This window comes from Astyanax mexicanus, chromosome 11 (genome assembly GCF_023375975.1).
Source record: "Astyanax mexicanus isolate ESR-SI-001 chromosome 11, AstMex3_surface, whole genome shotgun sequence".
Taxonomy (NCBI): domain Eukaryota; kingdom Metazoa; phylum Chordata; class Actinopteri; order Characiformes; family Acestrorhamphidae; genus Astyanax; species Astyanax mexicanus.
Window position 1 is genome coordinate 42,395,779 of NC_064418.1, and position 23,514 is coordinate 42,419,292.

The following is a 23,514-nucleotide window of genomic DNA, read 5'->3' on the forward strand; positions in this document are numbered from 1 at the left end:
TGTTTTTTAATCACAGTCTTCATGCATCTTGGCATCATGTTCTCCTCCACCAGTCTTACACACTGCTTTTGGATAGATATATGCCAAGAAATGGTGCAAAAAATATTCCTCTATTAGCTGTGAGTGGTATTATTATTATTATTATCTGTTGCACATCCCACAGATGCTTGTTGTTTGCAATTTAATAAATTACATAGATTAAGTGTATTTTTGTCTTGCTAAAAATGTTATCAAATTTAACTGTATTGTCTATCCCAAATGGTCTATTTTTATTGTGACATGTTTAAAGATGGCCTGCATTCTTTATTCCCACAAAATCATGTTTAATAAGCTTAAACCCTTGAGACCCTGCATCTTCATATGGGGACATTACATTTCTGCTTCTTTGCATCATGACACTTTTTAAAATCTTTAACCCTTTGGCCTTATATGGAGACACTGCCCGTATCATCTAGTGGTCAAATGACAACATAACACTCAATTGATGAAAAATAAGATGGTGGGAATCCCAGTCAAACGTTTTTACAGCCAGTTCAGACAGAAACTTGGGCCAGGCAAATTGTATGTTTAAAACTAATTAGACTAACTGAACTAACTGGTTCCTCTGATCCCAGGTGGCAAATAAACTACTGTCTCCATATGTGGACATTATTTTTATTTATTTATTTAATTTTTTTTGCAAAAATGACTTCCTGTACAAAGAAAAAGTTAAGTTTTTATTCTTGTTAGGTTCTTCTAATCCCAAATAGCTTGGATAAATTAAATATGCACTCCAAACAAAACTGTCCACATCTCAGGACATATTCATATATCAGCATTGCTGTGGCGGAGTTTGTGGATACTTTTAACAAACAAGCTCTAATTTGGTCTTTACTGGTTGATTTAGCACTGCTATCACTGTCACCAGACCATTAGCGAGAAGTGTGTATTTCTTTGGGGTCGTAACTCCAGAGACACACTCTGTCCTACATTCCATGACTTCTCTCCAGAGGGAATGTTTGCTTTCTGTCTCTCGCTCTCTTTCTCTCTCTCTCCCTCCATTCCTACCTCTCTCACTCACTCTATCTATCCCTCTCTCCATCGCTCATTTTCTCTGCCAGAGCAGCCCACAGGGTAAACAGCGGCAACACTGTTCACACTGCCTTACAATGTGTGTTTGTGTGTGTGTGTGTGTATCAACAATTCCAGAGCACAGAGGGAAAGAAAGCCTCTCTCAGGTCCCAGAATGCCACTGGCCCGTGGCTGCAGCCATAAGTTTGAGAAGTGACAGGAGAATGAAAATGAAATGCCAGGGCAGCTGGGATTTGTGCTGTTCTGACACAAGGGCAGAAGAGCATGTGTCCACAGGCAGCAAACTAAAATCCTGATTCCAGAACTTTCAGAGCGTAACCAGCCTGGTGAGAGCATAGTGAATAGCTTTGTTATAAATAATAATCATTAATATATAGTATAATGGTTGGTGGTTGGTGTGGTGCAATGGATAACACCACTGTCTGCTTGTGAGCCTCCACATCATGTGAGAGACTGGGGTTTAATTCCCAGTCTGGGTGACTATACTGTGATACACCATTAAGAGTCCTTGGGCAAGACTCCTAACACTACAATGGCCCAAGTCTTTCAGTATGTATGTGTTTTTACCTAAACTCCTAAATCTCTTACTATACAGTATGTGGTTTGATTTTGATTGAGTTTTTCAAGGTATGATTTAGTTTAGTTTAGTTTATTCTGCATTATTAAAGAAACTAAACTTTGTAATGAAGATGCAGGAAATAATAATAGTAATAATAATATTTTATTTATATAGCGCATTTCCTAAAAACTCAAAGCACTTAACAACACAGCCATAGACAAAAGGTATAGTGCATAAAAACAAACATGCATACAAGCACTTACACATAACAGTGCAAGTATTTAAAAACAAAACAAAACAAAAAAGAAGAAATATCTTCTTCTGTTGTATTTTTACATGAAGGTCATGTTTGTTCAAGTATTGCCACACAGTAGAATAGTGCACCACCACTCCAGAGTATCAGTCTTTATCAGTCTTTACATTATAAACTGAACTAGCCAAAAGGGTTTCAGGAGTATTTGATTATTTATAAAAGCTTTGAAATTTGCATCACCTGAACTTTTCTAACAACCTTGCCCACCCATACAACTGTACAGAGCTCAAAATATCCAGCGGTTGCAGTGACCTTGGTGAGATGATTCATTTAAGCTGAGTAACTGGCAGGCTAATGTGTTTTATTTGTTTCACAGCAAAAAAAGCAGTTCCATGCTTTCAGAATTACACATTCAATTAAGATGAGTCTCTTGCCTGCATCATGAAAGGATATAATTTGTGAGCATTTTACACTTTTAGCTAAAATGCTTCCCCGTTGTCACCAGATGATATCAGATGTCACTTTTCCTTATAAAAAGTGCAACACTGTGCACATGGTATGATGTTTATTTTCTTTTTAATTACTTACATATATATACGACACTCCCAAACTTCTGTATTGTGTATTGGCAAGAACTTGGCAATAAGATATGTATTAGTTAAGATTTAGATCAAATTTAGGAAAATATATATTTATAAAATCTATTTAATGGTCGAAGTTTAAACACAACACTAAATTAACCACTTCTGACACCAATCTCTACATGTAAACTAATTATTTAAAATGATTCTGTATTGTCAATATTTCTTTGAAGCACTACTTGCATAGCCTCCATGTTGGTTTACTTTGTTTATTGTCTCACATGCTAATCTATGTATAGTTACATGTTTATGCAAGAATAACAGTTTAAGCCTTGGCTAAAAGACACACTTTTCACATGCATTTCTGGACAAGCTGAGAAATACATAACCAGCACTAAAAGAGAAGGAAGCAAAAACTGAACTTTTAACTGTAAATAAAACAATACAAACATTGGCTCCAACTGAATTTTACAGATTTTTTTTTTATGAAAACTACTTTGCTTGTTCTATGTCTGTTTCAACAAAGTAACACAGACTTTGAAACCTTTCTTTAAAGGCATAAAATAGGTTGTTGCCAGATAGGAAGAAAAGTGTTTGGCTTATCAAGTTATATAGCCTGTAATTATACGTGGGGGGTCTGTGTAGAAAGAGGCTGGTGCAGAAGTGTGGGAGGAAATGGGAGTTACATTACAGCACCCCTGGAGCAGCCTATTGTACACTAATAGCAGTAGGTCATTAAAAGTATTGCCTAAATCAGCATCCGACAACCTGCAGATCTGTGGGCTGGAGGAACCCCACTGAGCCACTGATGGAACATAAAATTAACTTAAATGTCAGAATTTGCGATGAGGCAAAGTCTTGACCCCTCTCTGACTGCTTAGTTTCTGTAGTGTGCCTTAGACATGAAGTTTGGCACCTTAGTCACCAATTTTAATAAGGAAGAAATAGGCAATGTTGCTTCACTGCCAGTTTCTTTATTTACTACTGGACCAGGGGTTTAAACCGGCAACCTTCTGGTTCCAACGGACCTCAGCCACAAATTCTGGCATATTAGTAAAGTATTTTGAGGAAGGCAATGGCACTGTTTCTTCAGTCCACTTGTCTTTACTTACTACTGGTCCAGGGGTTTAAACCCTGCAACCTTATGGCCCCTAGAACCAACAAAAACCTCCTTGGAATTTGATGGGAAGATCCTTAACCACAAATTGTTAAACATTAGGCAATAGTTTTGAGAAAGGAAATGGCACTGTTTCCTCAGTTGCCCTGTCTTTACTTACTTCTGGTCCAGGAGTTTAAACCAGCAACCTTACGATTCCTAGAAACAACAAAACGTCCTTGGAATTTGAAGTGAAGGGACTTAACCACAAATTCTGGCACATTAGTGAAGTATGTTGAGGAAGGGAATGGCACTGTTTTTTCAGTCCCTTTGTCTTTACTTACTGCTGGTCCAGGGGTGTAAACTAGGAACCTTATGGCCTCTAGAACCTACAAAAGTCCTTGGAATTTGGTAGAAAAAGCCTTAACCACAAATTGTGGCACATTGTTAAAGTATGTTAAGGAAGAGAATGTCTTTACTTACTGCTGTTCCAGGGATTTAAAACCTGCAACCATACGCCCCTAGAACCAACAAAAACGTCTTTGGAATTTGATGGGAAGATCCTCAACCACAAATTCTGGCACGTTAGTCAAGAAATTTGAGGAAAGGAAAGGCACTGTTTCTTCAGTCGCCATGTTTTTACTTACTGCTTGTCCGGGGTTTTAAACCAGCAACCATTTGATCCCAAGAAACCAACAAAAAGTTGTTGGTATTTGATGGGACGAGCCTTAACCACAAATCCTGGGATGTTAGTCACAAAATTGGCAAAGGGAAAGGGACTGTTTCTTTATTTTTCCATGTCTTTACTTCCTTCAGTGTCTTCAACTCCTGGTGAACCAGGGTATCGAACCAGCAACCTTCCAGTCTTACTTCTCTAATCTTTAGGAAAAATTTGCCTCTTGTAGGTACTGAATTGAGATACCAATTAGTTTCAAAACCCCTATAATCAAATGTCCTGTATCATTAAAACAATTTATTAGAACTCTATGGAACACTGTGGAACACAGTCCCAACACTCCAGGGGCCTAGGGTTGTTGGTTTATTCCCTTTCCCAGTCACTTTCTGTGCGGAGTTTGGTTAGAAGTTGGTTTGCGTCCTTGTCCCTAGGTACTCTCAAAGATGCATGGTAGGTGATGAGGTTGAACTAAATTGTCCATTAGTCTAATTGAATAAGTGTGTGGTACCCTGTGATGGACTGGCACCCTGTTTAGAGGGTATACCAGTGTTTTGGCTAATGATTTCTGAAAGGTTCTGAACCCAACATCACACAAAACAGCAAGAACATGGATGAAACCCTTTAAGCTAGGAGGAATTTTAGATTCTGCAGAGGGTTAAAATTGATAGAACTATACCTCCTAGCAGTAAGGAGCAGTAAATAAGGTACCATGTGATGGACTGGCTACTAGAGGTAGTGTAGTGCAGGTAGTTCTCACCGTGGTTCCAGATAATACAGTGCTTGATTCCATCATCAGATACTAACCTGTGAAACTGTCAGGCGTAGATTTCCTCTATTTGTCTGTTGAATCAGGATCCGTGATTTTTCTGTGTTGATGTTTTGACCCTGCTCTTCCTGCCTTTTCTTCGGAAGCACAGTTGGAGAGCCACCAGGTTAAAGTTCAAAGGGCTTACGCGCCTCTCTTTCTTTCTCTTCATCCATCTCTCCATCTGTCTACCATCCGTTTCTCAGCCCCCGCTGTCTGGTTGCCATGGTGACTGCTGAAGTTCAGAGTTTCTTTTTTTCTCGATTTTTTATTTGGTGGAGCTAAAAGTGCGCCTCGCCGCTCGTTAAGTAAATGTCAGTTTCACTCTCCCGGTTCAGCAGAGGGAGGACGCTTCATCGCTCCAAATGCCAGAAGTCTCTGCTGTCCTTTCCCTAATGCGAGCGATTATTCCTGCTGGAATTCCAGACCGGATCTTATCCCTGCAGATCTTCACATGAAGCAGAGTCTAAATTCGAGCTTTTTTTGTTTTTTACTACTTTTTTAATACAGCAGTTTTAGATAACTAAAAAAACTAACTAAAATGTTAGCGATTTACCTGCGATGTTTGGATTTCATGGTATGTAGCTGCACTTTTTAATGATCTTGATTGTCGAAGTGAGTGGAATTAATATGGCCAGATCCAAAGAGCTCTCTCTAAGGCTCTGTTCACATTAACAGTATCAAGTGACTCAAATCAGATTTTTTGCTCAAAGTAGCTCTGATCTGATTTTTTTCTTGGCTGTGTGAACATGCCAAATCCGTTTTTTTTTTTTTTTCAAATCAGATTTAAGTCACTTTATCAAATGTGGTCCTAAATCGAATGCGTATCCGATCCATGGACATGCAACATGAATGTAAATGGTCAAATCGGAATTCATGCATCTTTTTTTTTTTTACACTGCGCTACGTGCTTCTCTCTCGTACTCACACATCTATTGATGCAGCTGTGCAACTGTAGCTGCAAAAACAGCAAAAGCAAACCGCCTGGCCTTTTTTCACCTCCTCGACCTGAGCATGAACTTCAGACCAGCTGTTTACTCTACACTCCAGCAAAAGATGCTCCACATATGGCTGCTAACTCATCAATTTCCCTTTATAAAGCTACGAGTCGTCTCTCAAATATGACGTTTTTTGTTGTTTGTGAAGAAGGAGACGTTTATACACGTATCAGTGTGCAGCATGTGAAGTGTTTCAGGGACATATTTGTTCACATTTCACACATATACAGGTCACTTACATTTGTGAATGTGAACCGTCAAGTTAGTCAAATCTGATCTGAGAAATAAACTGGATTTAAGCCATGTGGCTTGTAATGTGAAATCAGCCATTTCACTGTTCAGCAAATTATTTACAAATGGAAAACATTTAGGTCAGATTTCCAGTTCAGCCCAAAATCAGACCTCAACATGAGTAAAGTAAAGATGTGTACAACTATCTGTATGTAATGTTTGTATGTAATATGTGTATTTGATTTAGCCTGTTCTCATTTTAACAAACAGGAAAGATCTCAGCTATGGAAAATTCAGCTTCACTGCTTGAGTCATACATGGAGGGGAAAGAGTGTCTGTGTTCAAGTGTACTTGACTACACACAAGTTCGACCCACTTACAGACTGTGTGTGTGTGTGTGTGTGTGTGGCTGCAACAAACACAGTTCATGGGAAAAGAGAGAACATGCCAGAATCCAGATGTGAAATCACCCCTTGCAGAAAACACACATATCGGCCATTAGATCCCATTAGAAAAGAACTGCTTCCAGAGAGTACTGACTCAGAGAGAGAAAGAAGAGAGAGAGAGAGAGAGAGAGAGAGAGAGAGAGAAAAAGTAAAAACTAGACAGAGTTGAAAATAGACAGAGAGAGAGAGAGAGAGAGAGAGAGAGAGTGAGAGAGTCAGTGAGGGAGAGAAACTGAGAATGAGACAAAGAGAAAGAGAGAAATATGGATAAAAAGAGAGAGTAAGGAACAAAAGAGCAAGAATAAGACAGTTAAAGAGAAAAAATGTAAAATTTTGTGAGAGAAGTAGAAAAGAGCTAAAAAAAAAAGAAAAAAGAGAGATGAACACTATTGCACTCACAACACAGCAGCTCTTTTCAGTTTAAATATGTTTCATTTGGATTAACTGTGTGTGAATACGCAGATGAAGACTGAGTTTACTGTCTCCATGATCGCAGTAGCTCTTGTATCAGCACTATCAGCAGCTCTGTTGTTCATTTAACCAGCAAAAGCTGTAAATCAAAAATACACTGTTTTTAGAATGAATATATTTGTCTTTGCAGGACAAATCTTGTAGAAGCTGTATGTAGAAGAATATTTGTCTTCTCCCCATTTAGGAATATTACTGCTTATAATTTAAAATAACTAATTAAAAAAAAATGCTGCTTTAAGTTCAGCTTGTTTAAATGGTTTAGCAATGCCAGTACAGAAAGCTATATATATATATATATATATATATATATATATATATATATATATATATATACGTATATATATATATATATATACGTATATATATATATATATATATATATATATATATATACGTATATATATATACGTACATATATATACGTATATATATATATATATATATATATATATATATATATATATATATATATATATATATATCCTAAAAAATGTTTCTCTTACTGATAATGTTAAACATGCCAATCAAAGATAAATCTAATATCTAATCTAAAGTTTTGGTGTTTATTTGCCAGGATTTTTGGATTTCTTAGACGTGTTTGCATTTTAAATGAAGAGATCATTTAAAATTGTTGGCTTCAAGATGAAAAAAAAACTATAAAAATGTATATCAAATATCAAATACAAAATTATATTTAAGAATGTAGAGTCTGTTAAATGGGTTTTTAGATGTTTAGATTTTTACATCTTTTTTCAGGCTCATAATGGCTCAGGTTCACAATAGAATAAAAAATGTGATCATAAGACTAGCTCAAATGAGCCCTGTTTTTCCTGTATTTTGTAAAATATATGTTGTTTAAGTATTTTTTTGTCGTATATTTATGAATCTGCTGATGGCCATGTTAGTTATTACCACATAAATTCTGCAAAACTGATCCTGATTCAGTTTCGCTTCATACAGTACAAACTGCAGAGGCCAGTCCTTAACTCTACCACTGTCCTTGAGCAGTTCTGTAGGAGAGCTGGACACAGGAGACATTTCTGGGGTGTGTGTGTGTGTGTGTCTGTGCATGCTCTGGCCTCCAAAATCCTTACTTCCAGCTCAACTTGGCAGCACGTGATTGGTTGGCCCTCTGCTCACATGATCCTTACCTCAGGGGAGGAGAGAGAAAGAAAGAAAGAACGACGGAGAGAAAAAAGAAAGAAGGGAAGAAAAACAGGGGCTGCCTTGAGTTTTGTTCGAGCCTGAAGGAGAAACTGGACTAAAAGTGTCAGAAATGCAGACACAAGAAACACACCACCACTCCAAGAGTTCTCAACTCCAGGAGAACCAAAGAAGGAAGAAACAAAGCTGGAGGAAAGAAAGACTCCAAAAAAAGAGCAGTCCAAAATCTGGGCTTGTAGTGGAGGAACTTGTTTTCAGGCTCAGTGCTGCCCCCTACTGTAGATAACCTGTCTGTGAATCTACAGCCAGGGGTGGATGAATGTCATACAGCAGGAATGTAAGGTTGTGAGTATAGTATGAACAGTGTTAAAGGACCATAGCTTTGAGACTTGTGTAGTATTGGTGTTTATAGTATATAAAGTTTACTTTTTAATGGTTTTTAATGGCCTGTTTTTGTAATCTCATGACAATAAGCACATTTACATACCACTCCAGAAAAATGAGAAATTGTCAAAATAACGAAAACGAGTTTATATATATTAAGAAATAACAAAACTAAGGATTTAAAAGTTCAGAAATCAATATTTAGTGGAATAACCCTGGCTTTTATTCACAGCTTTCATGTGTCTTGGCATGTTCTCCTCCACCAGTCTTACACACTGCTTTTGGGTGACTTGGGTGACACTCCTGGCACAATAGTTGGGGGGTGTGCTGTTAACTCACTGGTTTACATTTCATACTGAAAGTGGCATAATCTGAAACTGCCACCAGATACACATTTGGCGTCATGTGACGAATTTCCTTTTTACTTATTAAATGAATGACTTGGTGGGGGACACCCTGCTGAAAACCCTGCTCTGGGCCAGGATGGGGTCGTAGTTGAGTAGGGCTTAGAAAGGTGCAGATGCAAATCAAAGAATATTTTTATTAAATAAAGTATAAGACAAAGGGGTGGTCAGAGAAAGCAAGGTCAATACAGGTAAACAGCATAAACCTCCAATTTGAAAAAGGCTAAAGTTTTGGGAGGGGCACTGGGTGATGTATGGGTTTAGAGGTAGGGCAGGAGGTAGAGCCAATTGGTTGAGTTGCAGAAGGATTGGACGTCATGAAGGGGGGTGGGATTATTAATAGACTGATTTGCATGTTGTGATGTGTTTGCGTACCAAAGTACTCGGAAACATCATACTCTACTCCTAGCACAGTTGAACCTGAGAGGGCACTGCAGAGGCAGAAATTACCACAATAAATATAAAGTTTAGGAAAGGTTTATCAAATTTTTCAGTAGGACTGTTTCATTACTTCAAAGGAACGCATTTCAGCTACTAATGGAAAAGATATGGTTTAGGTTTTAGTAGCTCTTTAAAGCAGTTGAAGTCAGAAAAAAATCAACTAATCAAATAATCCAAAAAAAAAACATTCAACCGATTAGTCAAGTACCAAAATAATCATCATTTGCAGCTCTATAAATGAAGGGCCCTTCAGTTGGAACAGCTTCAATGACCCAAAATGCAGCTGGGTTTGGAACTGAGCTCATGCAGTGTGTATTTGGGAGCTCTGTGTATCTCTTTGCTTGGGTTGTTGCTGGACATGCTGCCGCGTGGGTCCAGGGCGTTCTGCGGCTTGTGTCCCCCAGAGGAGTACCATTTATTATGGAACAGGCGGGGGGACGCGTTCGACACCATACTCGCTCTCGTTTTCACTGAGAACATCTTGTTGTCAGGGTAACCAGTGGCTGGCGGCCTTATGGGAGTTTGCAGGGAACTGAGAGGGTTCTGCTGTTTTTAGAGTCAGATATGTATCTCCCCTCCCCAGGCGCTGCGTGTGTGTGTGTGTGTTCCCTGTGGTTTTGAAATGACTGTTTGGTGTATTTCAGAGGAGATAGTGAAACTCTATAGGCGTCAGGGACGATTTTCATGTCCTCTCAGTAAGGGAGCACGAAATAGCCCTAAAATAATATCACAATATAGAATATTTTTGTGAAAACTATATTGCAGCAAAACACAGAACGTATTCTAACAAAATACAAGTATTGTTTACTATAACCCTTTTATTTCAGAAAAGAAAGAGAAACTAAATGAAAAGGACACAGACATACAGTACCAGTGAAAAGTTTGGAAACACCCACTCATTCTCATTTAATGTGTTTTCTTTATTTTTATGATTTTTGTAAATGTAATATTAGGGCGTTTTCACACCAGCACTATTTGGTCCGGTTAAAAAGAAACTCAGGTCCGTTTGTAACTTTAGTGCGGTTCGATTGAGCAGGTGTAAAAACTGTATTCGCACTCGGGTGCGGATCAAAAGAACCGGACCGAGACCAGCTAGAGGAGGTGGTCTGGGTCCGGTACCAAACGAACTCTGGAGCGGTTCGCTTGTGGTGAGAACGTGATCCGGTCTCAATTCGACCCAGCTATTAAATATGATCTATTTATTTGAGCTAAACTGCTGTTGGAGCAAGCACAGTTTAAACTAATATATATTAGCCAGATAACGCTAATTTAATTACCACAGCTATGAACAAACGCCGTGTCAAAGCAGGCGCCTTCTGCGCTGCCTTCACTGCTCACAGCCGCGTGACTCTGTTTATTATGTATAAATCTGCGCTGCAAATAGAAACACTGTGTTTGAAAGCGCAGCGTTTCAACGTTCAGTGTTAAAGCACAGATATGTGCGCTGAAACACAGTGGACACAGACTGCTCACGTGGTTTATTGGTGCGCATTTTGGTGCGTTTAGGTTTATGCCTGTGTGAAACCAGACCGAACAGAGCGAGAAAACGCTCCAAGAAAACGAACTCATCAACTGATTTGGGACCAGAGAAACGAACTACAGGTGTGGAAACACCCTGGGTCGGATCGAGACCGGATCACGTTCTCACCACATGCGAACCGCTCCAGAGTTCGTTTGGGACCAGCTAGAAGAGGTCGTCTCGGTCCGATTCTTTTGATTCACACCCGAGTTCGATTACTGTTTTCACACCTGCCCAAATAAAACGCACTGAAGTTACAAACGGACCAGAGTTCGTTTTAACCGGACCAAATAGTGTCGGTTTGAAAACTCCTTGATCCGACCCAGCTATTAAACATAGTCCATTTATTTGAGCTAAACTGCTGCCAAGGCTCAGTTTAATCTGATATATTACTCAGATAATGCTAATTACCACAGCTATGAACAAACGCTGTCTCTTCTGCTCCATGCTGTTTAGTAAACAGAGTTTACAGGCGCAGTTCGTGGCCAGTGCCACTCCTGAAAGGCAGGTGCCAGTAGGTGTCACTTCCTGTTGCCAGTTGCCGTTTGAGGATCAAACCCCCTCTCGAATCTTCTCACTCTATTTCTACTTTCTTGCTCTAGTGCCAGATAGTTCTGACCAATTAGAGGAGACAACGTGCTCACGTGGTTTATTGCTGCGTATTTTGGTGCGTTTAGGTGTATGCCTGTGTGAAACTAATCGGGGGAACTCATCAACCGATTCGGACCATAGAAACCAACTATATATATATATAAAAACATTTGAAGCTTTACAGTGTGTATTAAAACACAAACAAAATAGACAACTTTCAAGACAGAAACTTACTATTGCAAAAATATGGGATTTTTAAAATATAGTTTCAAAAATATTATCAGTATCATCCCATACAGTTCAGTATGGCACACCCTTACTTCCCCTCAGTAAAACCCAGCCCACACTCAGCGTGCCTGATTGGAAAACGCAGTGAACAGTGAGAGGGTACCGCAGTAATTCACTGTTCCTGTCCGCGGGGGGGTTTATGCTGTGCACATTTCACTGTTCCTCTGCTCCAGCACACCTGGCCCGGCTCATTAAGGCCCTGGTAATTAGCAGAGTGAGTTGATGAGTTGAATTAAGTGAGTTAGATTAGAGAAAACACAGCCGTCTGCGGTGCATGGGGTCTTCACGCCTGGGGGATTCAATGACCCGATATGTATTTAGAGAAAGCCTAATGTTTGTTTAAAAAGCGGCTTGATGAGAATACCTTGATGTTTTAATGAGAAGTCAGTATGAACTCAGTGTGGACGTTTTCAGTTTGTCATTTTCTGCAGGACTGGTGCATAATGAGGACCTCAGCACTTAGACTTATCAGAGTTTTTCTGCTTAATAATAAAGAAGAAAACTTCATTAGTCAGATGAATCAGTCAGGTGTTGTGGTGCGTGGCTGGAACAGCTGAATGTCCTGAGACCTGGGGATCAAACCAACAGCTTAATTGATTTCTTTAATCTGAACAGTGTAACAGCCCCACCTAGTGCTGAGTGTGTGTAACTGCAACAATAAACCTTCCTGCTGGGCCCCAGTGTACAATATACGGACGTACAGCTCTGGAAAAAGAGAGCACTTAAAAATTTGTTTCTTTGATTTTACCGAATTGAAAACCTCTAGAATATAATCAAGAGGAAGATGGATGATCACAAGCCATCGAACTAAGTTGAACTGCTTAATTTTTTGCACCAGGAGTAAAGGCATAATGTTATCCCAAAGCAGTGTGTAAGACTGGTGGAGGAGAAAACTATGATTAAAAACAGGGTTATTTCACCAAATATTGATTTCTGAACTCTTGAAACTTTATGAATATGAACTTGTTTTTTTTTTTTTGATTATTTGAAGTCTGAAAGCTCTGCATCTTTTTTGTTACTTCAGCCATTTCTCATTTTCTGCAAATACATGCTCTAAGTTACAATACTTTTATTTGGAATTTGGGAGAAATTTGTCTGTAGTTTATAGAATAAAAGAACAATGTTAATTTTACTCAAACATATACCTATAAATAGCACAATCAGAGAAGCTGATTCAGAAACTGAAGTGGTCTCTTAATTTTTTCCAGAGCTTTATATTAAACTTGTTTAGACTGAATTCAGGTGTTGTATTCTATTAAACTGTCCAACTTTGTATACAAAATCAATCACCCAGCCATGCAGTCTGCTGTTACAAACATTAGTTTAAAAAAGAGGCTGATAAAAAAAAAGCTGATCAAAATGACAATATTTATCATATTGTGATACATTTCTTATTGTATTGGTAGTATGTGTTTTAAAGCATATAGAGTATGCCATTCATGCTTGCAGAATGCTGACCCAACCACACATGATTTTACAGTAATGTATTTTGTGTATTTTGTATTTAATGTATTTTGTAATGCATGTTAAGGTAATGTGACAGTGATGTTTCTGTGTGTGTTTGTGTTACAGGAATCACAGAGCAAGTCAAAGGTGTGTGCTAATGTGTTCTGTGGAGCAGGGAGAGAGTGTTCAGTCACTGAGAAAGGAGAGCCCAGCTGCTTGTGTATTGAGGTAAGATAAAGAGCCCTATCTGATTTTATTTACCCATCTTACAGCCCGCAAACAGGTTCAGGTTCAATTGAACCTTTGGCGGCAGAAAACACAGGTGCTCTACTGACTGAAATGAACCTAGACAACAGTCAAGAGTCCACCCAGCATACGTACACACCCGCTCATTAAACACACACACACACACACACACATGGACATGCTGCAGTTTGCAATCCAGACTTTTACCTCAACAATAAACAGAACAAAGAATAAAATAACAGGGCGCCGAGTGGTCCAGCGGTCTAAAGCGCTGCCACTATGAGCAGGAGGTCGCAGGTTCGAACCCCAGCTCATGCAGCTTTACCATCAAGCTGCCGGTAAAGCAGCTTCCCCACCAGAGGGAGCTTCCCTCTGGGTGGGTAGATGGCGCTCTCTCTCCACATCACTCCTACGGGGATGTCTGCAGCACAGGGCGTCTGTGAGCTGATGTACCGGAGCCGAGCCGCTGCGCTTTCCTCCAAGCGCGCTGGCTGCTCGGTAATGCTGCATCAGCAGCAGCTCGAAAAGAAGCGGTGGCTGACTTCACATGTATCGGAGGAAGCATGTGTTAGTCTTCACCTGGTGTGTTGGGGCATCACTAGTGATAGGGGGAGTGGGTTGGGTAATTGGCTGTGTAAATTGGGGAGAAAATGGGAAAAATTAGAAGAAAAAAAAAAAGAATAAAATAACATTGCTGTTCCCTTAAATAAGCTGCTGGTGTATCCTCTGCTGAGACGCGCAAAAGCACTATACTATTAAGATAGGAACACACCCAAATCACACTCATGATTAATTAACAGAATTAGTTCATGACTTTTATGAATGTAATATATGTATGTATTATTGAGCATTCATTCATTTTTAGTTCTAATTTAAAAGCTAATCTATTATACTGAGATTCTGTGCCCAGTAAACGTAACTCTTTGCTTTAAGCCTTTAAACCTCTGTAAAACATCATGCTTTTATTAGTGGTAGAAAAAAGCCATTCTATACACTGCACTGAAAGCCCACCCAGTGTAGGGGCTTATAAAGATGCTATTGTTTCACTCAGCCAGCCATTGCAGCCAGCTTCTATCACTGATATTTAACATGCCACTGGCATGGCTTTACTTAAGCCTTAAGTAATAAAAAAAGAAATACTGAGAAAATATTCCAGTATTTATACTTGACACTTTCACCACCAGACTGAATTGACCAGATTGAAACATTTTATGACGTAGCAAGACTTTATAAAGATATTTAAAGATTATGAAAAACTTAACTGTAAAAAATAATTTTACAGTGTTTTTCCATTGTTTTTGTTGGTGATTGTTTAAAATTTGAAATGACGAAGAAACAAATACAAAACCTTTATATTAAACCTTAACATGATATTTTTTTGCAACCTGCCAATTAATCAGTGCTGATTTATCACAATTACGGGTACATCTGGTATGTTATATATTTAATCATGCAGTTTAGTTGACTGTACGTAATGGTGAGAGCCATCATAATAATAATCATACCCCCTGTTTATTGAGAACAATGTGGCATGATTATGAATAGAGGGATTAACTAGCCTAAATCTCATGGGTGGCAGTGTGGGTCAGGCGTTGTGGTCATGTGGGGTAATAATGGTCTGTGTTCTGGTAAAAAGGGTGTGTGTGTCGCGTGTCTGCCACACGGCCTGACAGATTATTGACTTCAAAGGCTCATTTAAACCACACACACGCACACAGAGAACAGAGTACTGCTCTGTCTAAAGGTGCATCTCTTCATAATAACAGATTAATTATGAAGGATTATAATGTGCACTTAACGTTTAACGTTTATTTTCTGGTCTATTTTCTTACATAAGGCACATTTTTAGCAACAATAGTAAGGAACAAAGGTGTCACCATGTTGTTAATCTACACAGATTTTACGCTAGTAAATGCCCCTGACAGCGCTACACTAATGGACCCTGAGTGTTCCGGTAAGCCAGGGTGTTATCAGTTAGCAGTTCCTCCCATGTAACTTGTTTTTAACACAGTAAACACACAGACTACAGTTCAATTTACTTAGCTCTGAGCGTCGAAAAAGCTAGCGCTGCTATAGCGGCTAATGCTAATACTGCTCCAGTCTCGGATGCTGGAGAAACTTCACTGAAACTCCTGTATAACGCTGTACTTCAGCAGAGTGGCTTTACTGCTCCTTAATACCTGACTAGTAGATTTAATACATATGGTGCACAAGATTATAAGGCACACTGATGATTTTTGGGAAAATTAAACAATTTCATTGGGCCGTATAGATTTCAGAACATTGCTGTGAGGACCTGATTGCATTTGGTTTAGGAAGAAACAATGAATGAGCAGGTGTCCCAATACTTTCTCTTTCTCTCTTCCTCTCATTTTCAGCAATGTAAGCCTCACAAGCGCTCAGTGTGTGGCAGTAACGGAAAGACGTACAGAAACCACTGTGAGCTGCACAGAGACGCCTGCCTTACTGGTCTGAAGATCCAGGTGGCTCATGATGGGCACTGCAGAGGTGAGCCAGGGTATTTTGGGATGCTGGGCACTTAATAAAATGTTACATTTTGAAAATCAAGACAAAGAATTACAGAAGAATAATCATGCCTGGTGAAGTTTTAGTGGGTTTAAAGTTTCTAGAGTTTGAATCCATTTTATTTATGCTGAAGTTTACGCACTCTACCTCTGTCATTCTCATATTCACACAAAAACACACACACACACGGAGCTACATGGAGCTACACTAGTGTTTAGTTCCTTAATTAAAACTCTTTATTTTGTATTAATATATATTTTTTTGCATGCAATGATTAATTCCTATGGGTATTTAATATCTCCTGCATTTAAAGATGTAAGACGTTTATTGAGTTTCCATCAGATGTTTATACAGGATGTACATGATTCTGTTGAGGAACAGATTACATCACAGTGAGTAAAGGCTGTGGTGTTCTCTGAGATCTGGACTGATCTGGCCGTGCATCAGTGAGCTGAGCTGTGTGCGGATATGAACCAGCAGAAACCTCATTAAACCTGTTGGACTCATTAATGACTGGGTCGATTAGCTGGACGTTGACCAGGCAGTTCTCTTAGATCTCAGGTTCATAGTGCATCATTAGATCATTTCATATTGCAACACGATCAAAACGTTTCACTCAGCTGGAGTAATGTTCCGGATGTGACGCGACTAGAACATAGAGTTCATATTACACAGTTTACACAGTCATTAACTCATACAGCAAAACAACCCAAGAGTTTCTTAAGGCTGAAGTACATTGTTCTCAAAGTGTAGTTATTTACCTGATTTTATCACTTACTAAAGGCCAAATTAAAGCAGAAAGACTCACAGAAAAGCAGCAACAGAAGATGGCTGTGTTTATCTCTTTTGGTGATGTCCAGAAATTATTTACAACTAAGTAATCTCTATATTTTGAACTGTTTGTTAGTAATAATTAACGCGAAATCAGTGGCCATAGAAAAACATGGACAGTGCAGCATTGCAGTGTACTGGACTTCAGTGCAGAAAAGATGTATTTTCTGGCAATCCGATGGATGTTTCTGGCTAGGGCGGTTGCCAGGTGAACCGTCCTTTTCTGACTGCATTGTGCCTGCGAGTGTAAATTTTGGTGGAGGGGGATTATGGGTTGTTTTTCTTAATGCTTTAGCCTAATACATTATTTTTTTCTATTAACATTAAAACACTAATTCTATTTTCCAGTTTCTAATATAAGATGAGATTAAAACGTAGAGTCAACAAATCAGGCAAGAAGGTCATATGGAGAGGTGAAAAGGTTGCTCTTTGATGGACTGCACTATACTGTACTGTAATATAGATAACGCTTTCAAAAAAATTAAATTCTCAGTGGCCCTATTTATACATTCAAATATGTAAATACATATAAAAAATAATTGTCCTCTCAGCATGCAAATCAGTACAGCACCTGTTCCATCAGGTGCAGGGTTCACAACCAGTTCATACACACAAGTTCACAGCAAGTTCATATCGATCATTATATTTGAGTTTTTCCAAAGAACACAAATCTCTAACTTCTGCCTGGAGGAGGGTAATACATTTCATGTCTCTGCAACCTCTAAACGGCCTCGCTGCAATAGGAAACTATTTGAAACACATATGAAACAAGTTTTTTTATTATTTAATACCTTAAATTTAATTAAACTTTGCTTTATTATATATTGAAAAATTTCATACTCCCAACATTGCTAGAACAGTTTGGGGATAGCCTTCCTTTTCCAACTTGAATGCACACACTAATGCACAAAGCAAGGTCTATAAAAGACATAGATGATTGAGTTTGGTGTGGAAAAACTTAACTGTCCTGTAGAGAGCCCTGACCTTAACCTGATAAAACAGTTTTATAGTAAAATTAGAGTGAAAACTGCTAGCCAGTCCTTCTCAGCCAACGCCAGTGTCTGACCTCACAAATGTGCTTCTGGGAGAATGGTAAAAATCCCCATAAACACACTCCTAAACCTTGTGGAAAGCTTTCCCAGAAAAGTTCGAGCTGATGTTTAATAAGAGATGGAGCTCATATTGTACCTTATGGATTAGGAAGGGCATATCACTAAATTAAAGTAGAGACTGCAGCCAGTCTTTTGTTTGTCCAACATCAATGTCTAACCTCACAAATGTTCTTCTGGGAGAATGGTTAAAAATTCCCATAAACACACTCCTAAACCTTGTGGAAAGTTTTCCCAGAAAAGTTTGAGCTGATGTTTAATAAGAGTTGGAGCTCATATTATGCCTTATGGATTAGGAAGGGGATATCACTTAAGTTTGTATTGCGAAGACAGTGGAGCAAATACTTTTGCTAATATGGTTTTCTTTATCTAATCCAGATGTTTCTGGTCAATCTTTCTTTTCCCACTTCTTTTAAATAGATGTTTTAAAAGAAGTGGGATGAAAGTTCTTAGTTTGTTTGTTAAATATGATGATAATTAACATATTAGCACATAGATAAAGTGTACCAACGACTGACTGATTGATAAATGATGACTTTCTCTGACTGATAAAAGAACGCTAAGCCAGTGACTAACTAACTCAGACTGTACATTTTGTGCCTGAATAATGGAAGACTGATCTGATTCTGATTGTCTCTTGCAGAGAGGAAAACAGAGAAAGCCGCTGCCAGTCCAGGTGAGTGAAGCGTCAGCATCTGACCGATTTTTCCTATCTCACTGCTTATCAGCCTGGCACACTGATCAGCTCCTGTACTGCTGATCAGCAGAGTGAGGGTATGGAGGAGATTGAGGACACAGCAGAGTGTGCTTGGTCAGCACTGAGCTCTCGGGGTCTACTGCAGGTTCATTAGTGCAGCTAATAAGTCCCTGCTGCACCTTAAGAATTAGATAATCCTCTGTACAGGTAGAGCACATTAGGTCACATAAGGCCATTTACTCATGACTTTTACATACATTTACATGTGATTTATTACTTCTAAAAATGTGTATCCTAAGAGCTATAAAGTTATATATAAAGATATATACTGTAAGTTATATATATATATTATATTTCATTCATTTCTAAAAATGTAGTTGTAAAATGTTTCTTTATACTTATAGATATTACAGATCAGGGATGGCATTGATTGACTCTTTTAAGAACATTTGTGCAGATGAGTAACAAATTAACATAAAAGCCTGACTAATTGAAAGTAGAAACATAGCAAAAGCAGATGTTTCCCAGCAGGAAGAGTTTTTTTTCACTTGATATAATTAAGCAGTTAACACCCTACCATGCTCTGTGAAATGTATAAACCCGTGAGTGGGTCTTGCTGACTTTGATTTCGGATCAAGGAGGCAAGTGGGCACAAATTCAAGCCTTTTTTCAGGCAGGTCAAATTCATTTTCTTTTCATTTCATTTTTTACATTTTACCCATTTTTTATAGTTTTTTTATTACACACAATATGGATAAATGAGCAAATGTAACTTTCACATTTGTCCCTGGACTCTCACTTCACAGGGCTCTCACTAAACTAGGGTTCAGTGTCTCTCCACATTTGTCTTGTTATTGCTGTATACTATAAATGTATGTGTGTATCTGTTCTGTGTGTGTGCAGTGGTTTGCTATGTGGCTGATCGTAATGAACTGCGTAGGCGTGTGATTGAGTGGCTGCAGACTGAGGTGGTGCCAGACGGCTGGTTCACTAAGGGCTCCAACTTCACCGACATCCTGCTGAAGTACTTTAAGGTAAGTAGGTAAAAGTATAGATACTAAGGTTAAAAATACTTCTTTTTATCAAGCTTTTTACTCAAGTAAAAGTGTAAAAGTTCTGGTTTCAAAACTGCTTAAAGTATAAAAGTACAAGTGATGCACCACAGGGTCCTACAGTGCACTCCCCCCAAAACACATTTTTCTAAAAGCTCCAATGAGTCTCTGCACGGATCATCTTCATACTAGGCTACATACGTCTGCTATGTTCTTGCTGGAGTGTAGGGCTATCTCTTGATCCTAGTGTACAAATTAGCCATAGATATTTGAAGTAACATAGAAGCACAGTGACGTGGGAAATTTCATTATCACCATTATAACCACCTTGTTATGACAAATGTAATCATTTTATGCATGTTCATTTCACTAGGTGTGATCATATGTATGATTATTCATTTCACTAGGTGTGATCATATGTATGATTATTCATTTCACTAGAGGTGATCATTTGTATGCATGTTTCATTTTATTAGATGTGCTTATTCACACTTATTATTCACAGTGGTAATTCACTCATATTAGTTCATTTGCAAACTTGCTCTTGAGTTAGTGTGACACTTTGTGTATGTGCTGACTAGCAGAGAAACCTTGTCTGATAACCATTTTGTGTGAGAAGAGGTTATGCTGACATTAGACTCTGTCTGGGAACAGAACAGAAGGGAGTTTTGAAGGATGCAGGTTCAGGCTATGCCCATGTATGGTTTATGTTTTCATAATAAGGCAGAGTGAGAATAGATTACACACTCTGAGGAACTGTTGGACTCTCAGAGCACACTCAGAGCACCTTCAGAGCGTGATGGTTTCATGACTGATTGTACTCTCAATATTTTGCATTAATAAAACCTTGTTACTCATTTGACACGACTCAGAACTTAATATTTGTCTTTATTAATCGTCACAGGTATTTCCACCACAACTGTTGTAAGTCGCTCTGGATAAGGCCGTCTGCTAAATACTTAAATGCAATGTAAATGTAAATGGGGCGGGACGTGTGCAGGTGTGATGGATTGTATAAACCAATAGGGTGTCGGAATGGTATATGTTTATACTTCTTATCCAATCACAATCAGATTCACTCTATCTGGATGGAGAGATTTATCTGAATATGGGTTTTATTGAAAGATGAGAACCTGGAATGAAAACAAGCTGAAATGAAAAAGCGAGGCTATTTTTAAAATGTAAGAAGAAGGAAGCTCTGATAATTGTGTGAAAATGTAAGAAGTAGAAGTAAAAAGTCACTTGAAAAATAATTACTCTGGTAAAATATATATAACCAACATTTCTGAAGTTCACAAGGAAGATTGGCACCGTAATCTGTGACATGTTAACAGTGTGTAGATAAACTAGCTCTGTTTTCCACTGGTCTGTGGTAGATCCCCCAGTAGATTACATTTTATAATCAATGTCCTGGCCTCTCTGTAAAAACTGCTCCACAGTTCAGTTCTGTAGACTTTATACCTATCTAGCCCACACCTGGCATTAGGCATGATGCCAATAAGTTCATTAAATTTCTTCAAAGTCAAGCTGTCTGTCTGCATTTGCACATCAGTGTCAGCTACTTTAGAAAGCTTATTCACAAACATTTTGATACAAATGAACTTTTCTGTTTCGAATCATCAAAATACTGTTTTTTATGTGTAACACTGAAGTGTGCTGTTCTCTGCTTTTACTGAAGAACTACGATAACGGCGACTCTCAGATGGACTCCACTGAACTGCTCCACTTCATCCAGCACAACGAGTCAGCGGTGGAGCTGAGCTCATACGCAGAGGAGGAGAACAACCGCCTGCTTAGGTAACACACACAAACACACATACACACACACACACACAAACACATACACACACACACACACACACACACACACACGCAAACATAAAAATATGTGCACAAAAACCTGTGTACATACAGAAGCATTAATACCGGAAATCATTAAACTATTCATGATTTGAAATGCTTGCTTAATAGTATTATTATTGTGCTTAATCTGCTATTTTACAGGGTTAGTTTGAAGCTACAGAGCTGGTTTAAAAAGTATCCTGAATGACAGAAAGAACTGTAGCTGTAAAATACTTCCCTATACAGTAAAGACAGTTACTCCAACACAAGCAGAATAAATGATGTTTAATACCAATAAATACTATTTTTAAGAAACAATGAATAGCCATAGTCCATATAGAGTATATCACAAGGCTCAGAAAAGTTTACTGAAAATTATGAAAAAAAAAACAGTAAAGTTAAAAAATTTAAATATGTTTTCATGTCAGTTGTTTTACTACACTGCTGAAACCTAACACACTGACACACTAACACAAAATCAGGGCTCTCCATACCAGACTATATAAGACACATATCATATGTTCTGTTTCCATGATGCAGTAAAGACTCTTGGTGTAAAGCTTAAAAAGTTATTTTAAGACCGTCTTTACAGCAGTGCTGTGGAAACCTAAGCACATTTTCTCTCAGCGATAAAAGAGTTCTGCTTGTTAAGGCTGTAATACGAACTGCCACTTTAAATATAGATACTATTATTATATACTATTATAATCACTATAACCTATACATTTGTACGTGAATTATTAACTCAATTAACTGAAAACAAGATGGTGGGAATCCCAGTTAAAAGTTTCCACAGCCAGTCCAGACAGAAATATGGACCAGGTAAAAATTCTAATAAAATTGTATGTTTAAAATGTTCTTTTATTTACTGTACAAGCTGACATTGTTTATGGACTTGTTGGGTCCTTCTGATCCCAAATGTCAAGGATAATTTTTTTATTTTTTTTTATTTTAGTAATTATAATAAACTACTGTCCCCATATTAAGCCACTGTTTTTGCAAAAAATACTTCTTGAACAATGACAGAGTTTAGGTATAAATCTACAGTTCAGGTAAATTTCCGGTGTTTTGCTATTTTGGCAGCCTCAAACACAGGTGCACCACTCATTGAAGTAAACCCAGACAACAGTCAATCGTCAGAGTCCATTGCTATAGGTGCACCCAGCGTGCATACACCTTCGCTCGGTAAACAAACCCAATAAACAGAATAAAGTATAAAATAACGTTGCTGTTCCCTTAACTGAGCTGCTAGCATACCTTCACTGCGTGAACAGGCAGGTCAGTATCCTCTGCTGAAACGCACAAAGCGCTGCACTGTTAAGATACAAACACGCCAAAGTCAGAGCTCACCTGACTCTTAAAGAAAATGGCAAGTAAATCACATATTGGTTTATTTCACATTATGCCCAAAACGCACCCATGATTAATTAACAGAATTACTACGTGCCTTTTGCGCGTTTCGAGCCGTGCAAGGTGTCTTTTTGCATCCTAACGATACGAAAGACACACTGACGCCCTTAATCAAGCTGCATGATCCGCAATTTAACAGATCACTAAAATAGGGCCCAAAAAAGAAAACAAAAAAGCAGCAAATGACTGAAGCTTTCGTAATCCCACACGTAGAAAAGTGGTAAGGTATGATTGGGCTATAGTTCAGATTGAGTTCTTGCGTTTAAGAACAAACCACAGATAAGGAGCCCCTCCCCTAAACAAGCCCAGAATTGGTCCTGGATATGGACTCATTTTTACAGGAAAAGTGTGAAACAACCTTAGATAGGTAACAGGCA

At 38.4% G+C, this 23,514-nt stretch overlaps 1 protein-coding gene across 1 annotated transcript in view; it reads left to right on the top strand.

Moving 5' to 3' along the window:
- fstl1b (follistatin-like 1b) overlaps positions 1-23,514 on the top strand; it is a 78,155-nt gene that overhangs the window by 41,755 nt on the left and 12,886 nt on the right. Inside the window, exons 3-7 of the mRNA XM_049485093.1 lie at positions 13,551-13,652; positions 16,049-16,178; positions 18,780-18,812; positions 19,737-19,867; positions 21,564-21,682. Coding sequence (XP_049341050.1) covers positions 13,551-13,652; positions 16,049-16,178; positions 18,780-18,812; positions 19,737-19,867; positions 21,564-21,682 — 515 coding nt within the window. The remainder of the gene's footprint in view (positions 1-13,550; positions 13,653-16,048; positions 16,179-18,779; positions 18,813-19,736; positions 19,868-21,563; positions 21,683-23,514) is intronic.